Source organism: Vicia villosa, unplaced genomic scaffold, assembly GCF_029867415.1.
Source record: "Vicia villosa cultivar HV-30 ecotype Madison, WI unplaced genomic scaffold, Vvil1.0 ctg.001966F_1_1, whole genome shotgun sequence".
Classification (NCBI taxonomy): domain Eukaryota; kingdom Viridiplantae; phylum Streptophyta; class Magnoliopsida; order Fabales; family Fabaceae; genus Vicia; species Vicia villosa.
In genome coordinates, this window is record NW_026705794.1 from 336,757 (window position 1) to 342,379 (window position 5,623).

General features: G+C 34.3%; 1 protein-coding gene across 1 annotated transcript; it reads right to left on the reverse strand.

The window, feature by feature from the left end:
* Nucleotides 1–1,736: 1,736 nt before the first annotated feature.
* Nucleotides 1,737–5,623, reverse strand: LOC131637303 (probable chlorophyll(ide) b reductase NYC1, chloroplastic). The gene is made up of 10 exons (XM_058907887.1): nt 5,163–5,623; nt 4,744–4,822; nt 4,349–4,484; nt 4,039–4,113; nt 3,755–3,950; nt 3,558–3,626; nt 3,267–3,406; nt 3,033–3,155; nt 2,655–2,847; nt 1,737–2,269 (listed from the first exon to the last, which is right to left on the reverse strand). The coding sequence occupies exons 1-10, from the start codon at nt 5,499–5,501 to the stop codon at nt 2,084–2,086; spliced, it is 1,536 nt and encodes a 511-aa protein (XP_058763870.1). The 5' UTR covers nt 5,502–5,623; the 3' UTR covers nt 1,737–2,083.

The following is a 5,623-nucleotide window of genomic DNA, read 5'->3' on the forward strand; positions in this document are numbered from 1 at the left end:
GTGATGACAGATATACTTTTACATGATAAAATGTTCGGTATGGAAAAGTAGGAACTAGGAATATGAGTAAATCTTCTCAAACTAAAAAAGGTTTATATTAGATATTTTAGAAGAAGGATAGGATTGAGTTCTTGACTTTATTATGAATGGTGTTGGGACCCAATTCATTGTTTGTCTAGTTCAAAGAAACTAAGATAATTTAATGGGTATAGTCTTTTAGCATTGAGTTCTTTTAATTTTATAGCTCAAAGAAATTAACACTCTGTGTAGGGTCTCTTTTTTCTGGGGACAGAATGGAACCCTAAGATGAGTATGGATCAATGATTTTACTACCTAATCCATTGTGGAAACAAACGTCAATGGTACTTTAGAGTCAAGTCATAGAGTCACATTGTTGAAGAATCAATTTCGTTTTTGGAAAATTTATCTCATTCTCCTACACACTTATCCTCCTACTACAATAATTTTAAAAATATTTAAAATTTACCTTTTTTTAATTTGATTTTTATTTTTTATTTTTTATCATTTATGTGAGACATCCAAAATTGATAATTGTGTAATCCCACTCATGTGAACCGGATAATTTACACCGTAGAATTTCAATATTTAAGATTCTAAATCAGATAACTTTGCTAAATTAATTCCAATTCATTTTTTGCATACACCGAATATATTACACCGCAAAATTTCAATATATTTAGGTTCTAAATTGGATAATTTTGCTAAATTAATTCCGGCACTCACTTTTTTGCACACACCGGATAGCTTACTACAAAATTTTGATAGGTTAAGGTTCTAAACCAGATAACTTTGCTAAATTAATTTCAATTCACTTTTTGCACACATAGGATAACTTGCTTTGTAGAAATTCGGTTCACAATTTTTAATCGGATAACTTCTCTCTGTATTTTCTAGTTCGTTATACTATTAACTAAAAAACATTCATCCATGTTTTTCGGCGATGATTTATTTGCCAACCGAATTTCTTTATGATAAGAATTCCTATACGCAATTTTTTTCATTTATTAATTTTTTAAAATTTATAGTTAACAGATATGGATATTTCTTTGATGATATGTGATAAAAATCATACATGTATATATACCACTAAAATATTTTCAACAACACAAAGATTTGCTATACGAGAAGAGACGACAAGATGGATTAGGAAAGTTGAAATCAGGAATAAAACTATGATTATAATAACTCATTTAGATACCAAAACAGGCAAGAGAGGAAGGATTGACAAATTAATATTTGGTTGTGCTAGAGGTGAAAAATACTAAGGAAATAGTGAAACACAAAGTGCTAGTAAGAAATGAGGTTGTCTTTCAAAATTAGGTCAACACCATTAAAAGATGGTTCTAGATGGAAGATTGATGTAAAATGTGGACTTCACAGCCATGACTTACCAGATAGATTTGAAGGTCATTCGCTTGTAGATCGACTAAATGCAAATGAGCAACATTATATTGTTGATTTGACAAAACGTCATGTTCCACCAAGACACATACTTTTGTCATTGCAAGAGCGAATTCCGGAAAATGCCACTCGGATCACGCAAATGTATAAACATAATATTAAATTACATGAAGACATAAAGGGTTGAAGACATAAAGGGTCCTAGAACGGAAATGCAACCTTTCAAATGCACATGCTTCATATGATCTGTTATGTGAAACAATCACATGTCATAGCACATGTAATGCCTTAACATAAACACTAACATCAAAGCATGAAAATGAGATCATATTACAGTCTACAAATTTAATGAAATCTATACATTACATAGCACATAACTTGGTATTATGACTATAAGCATCACAATGGGGAATGCTTGATTACATAGAAGCCTATACATGAATCTTACACAATACACATACCACAAAGGATTACAAAACAACTAAAAAAAATTTGTCAAAAGATAACTGTTTGAAGGAGTCTAGGTGGACATGTTGGAAAAAATGATCCACCTTGTTTTATGGTTTAGGTTCATTCTACTTTGTTTTGATGAATTGAGGCATGAATTGCATGCCTCTCCAATTTAAGCACTTTGCACTTTCAAGTTTGCATCATCAAGATATTATGTACCGGGCAAATTGCTGGCAGTGCTAGAAAGAATTATGAAAGCACAAACAACTGAAAGTGAGAAGACTGATAACCAAGTGTTTTCTGTGTACATTTCCATTGCGTCGGTGAAGGAGAATCGTGCGCGATTCTCGGCCCAGTTTCTGAGTCGGTCGGCTTCGGCTGCATATAATGCTTTTCCCTGAAATATATATGTATATGTTAGAATAGTAACCCAAATCAACCGGACAGAACATACATTGTTAAGAGCCTCACATCAGACAATATATAGCTTGAAACATGTGTTTATAAGTGAGGGCAATCATCACCTTACAAGCCCGTGTTGTATGGTTGAGTTAAGCCCAACCACATTTCTTAACATGAAATCAGAGTCCGGTGTATGATCTATTGGACCACCTGCTATCAGGTTTCTGCTATCGAACCACCCACAATTTATGTCCACGTTCCAGATGTCTAGTCTTGGACGCAGGGGTGTGTATTAAGAGTTTGTGCTTCGTAATATGTTTACAGACGAGCATTTATATGAATGTGCAAGGTTAGTTCTTAGAATAACAATCGTTACATACCTCGTCATCAAACCAGCGGCCACGCCGTAACCAAGCAGTGACCAAGGCAAGTAAGATTCTTGGAGGAGTCAAGTAACTGATGGCCTTGCCTGTTCCCTTAACAACTCGCATCCGTGGAACTAGCGTTCTAGCAACGGTTTCAGGAAGCTCACATATAATGTTAAACATTTGCTTGTTTTGAACAGTCGAGCCACTGCGAGACACACACAAACATAAATACAAACACAAGAATGCTATTCGTTATGAACACGGTCACGAAGAGCTGAAAGCATTATTTGAAGACAGAAAAAGAAGTTGAAACTGAAACTTCCAACACAAGAAGATTTCGGAAAGGGATTCATGCAAAACAACAAAATAACTTTGCAAATAGAAAAGTACCTTAAAAGAAGTTCTGTGAGAACCATGCCTGGAGATGCTGTATGGACACCTACTTTCGATCGCTTGCACTCTTTCAATAGTGATCCATGAAATTGCCTTAGACCACACTTTGTCGAACCATAGCTACACATCAAATGAAAAAGTACATGAGCCCTAAAGTCGAAAAAAGCTCAGTGGCTTTATTAACATCCTCCCATGAGATAAGAAACTACTGTTCTCAAGAGAATAACTCACACAGCTGTCAGAGGAGTGCTAGAGCCTCCAGAACCTGCACCGTCCATATTAAATATGTGGCCTGGCTTGGCTTGGTTTCTCATAATACGCATGGCTTCTCGGGTACAAAGGATAGAACCGACCAAATTTGTTGACACAATCTACAGAAATAGAAACTTTTCTCGTTAAGGATGAAGATGGAAAAATGATTATTCATGAAAAGAACTTCTACAACATCTCATTCTTAGACAGAATGAACCAAATTCGAACTTAACGAACTTTTAAAAAGAAAATAGTCATTAACAAATATACCTGTTTAATATCTTCATCGCTAAATTGAAGCAAGGGTCTAAAACCTTTATTGGTTCCAGCATTGTTTATCTGTTAAGTAATTTGAACAAAAAACAATACTAAAGATTAGATTATTGTGTCCAGTGTCGGTGTCTGTGCTTCATTATGTGGCAAAAACTATCTTAATGATGTTTAATAGCAAGAATCATTATACTTACCCAAATGTCAATATAACCGAACTCACTAAGTGCAAAGTTAGCCAATCTTTGAACATCATTAGTCTCGCAAACATCACAAGCAATGCCTACTACTTTTGCTTGAGAAAGCTTTGTCAAAGATGAACCAACTGCATTGGCAATGCCTTCCTTAAGGTTTTCCTCAAGCTCTTTGACAGTTGCTTGCACCGACTCGGGGCTGCCTTCACAAAATTCAAGAATGTGAGCAACAAAATATATTATTTGATTCTTTCTCTATAAAATGTACTAAAAGTTTATAATACCACCTTCGAGATGTAACTATAACACGATCACCCGAAAGAAGAAACTCCCGCGCCAAGGCTTTACCTAATCCCCGTGTACTGCACAAACAATATAAAGATGCAACAAACATTGTTATGAAAGAAAATTTTAGATGTTATCAAACTAGACTTTAATTGGCATGCACTGTCAGTGTAAAATGATTTTCCGCATGGATCCATCACAACTCATCACCGCGTTGATAATTGTGTATATTGAATGCATTGCATAGGCTTATTCAATAGCAAAAAAATGATGGAAATGAATTTCTAGAATAATAACATTGAGTTGAAGTACCTTCCAGTTATGACAACATTACGCGGACCTTCCCGACAATAATCATCCAACACCCAATTAGCACCTATCATTGTCCCAATGATAACTCCTCCAAGCCAACTATACCATATCAGTGCATCCATCTGACTATCTCCACCTTCACAAATTTTCCAAAAATATTAATTCCATATCCATATGAACTATAAGTACAAATATTTTCATATACACTTTTTTTTTTTTTTTGTCTGTAGACGAAGTGGTAATAGCTACTAGAAACTCACACACACACACACATCAGTGAATATCAAGGTTCGAACCGTGATGATAAGGTCCAATCGGTCAATATCAGCTTCGGCCAGTTGAACTAGGATTTGCAAACTTCATATACACATTTTTAATTAAGAAAGTTAACTAACCTGACATCTGAAATCCAATTGCAAGGATGACACCAGTGCTCATCATGGTCACAATATATCTTCCAATTTGAATAGCAATCTTGTTTTCACAAACAGATAAACACATAGTTAAAAATTCAACATTCAACACAACACAAGATGATAAAAAAGAAAATAACACAACAAGGGCTATTTGAATTGACTTAATTGAACTTATCTAGAGCTTAACTAGAGCTTATTTAGACAAGATAAGCACTTATTGGTTTCAACTTTCAACTTATTTCCTAAACTGTTTTCAACTTATTTCACTATAAATTATATGACAAAAGATTGAATCTTTAATATCTATTATAGAAACAACTTATATATAAGCACTTAAGTAAACTATTATCCAAACAGATTCAAGATTAATAGAACAAAACAAACATAAAAAAACTCACCTTAGATAGAACCTCATCAACCCTAACAACAGCTTGACGATACTCATCCTCATCCAACTTATAACTCCTCATGGACTTCCCCAACAAAACATTCCTGAAAGAACTCCAAAACCCATTTTTCCTTTCAACTTTCACTTCATTTTTCTTCAAATTTCTAAACTTTCTGTCACCACCATCTTCACCTTTGAAAGCCCTACACTTTTTCAAAGACAACCCATCAAAATTATGGCCAAAACCAAACACCCCAGATGAAGAACTACTACCAAATCCCTTTCTAAGCTTGTGCTGGTTCAAATTACACTCTGGAAAAACATGAAGCTTCACAATTGTTGTAGCCATGTTGATGAAAATGTCGGAACAAACTAATGAAGAAAATAAAAAAAAAGTGTTTGGTTAATTGGTTTATTTATTGTTACATGTCTTTTGTAATTTTGTGAAAATATCTGAATGAATTGAGAAAT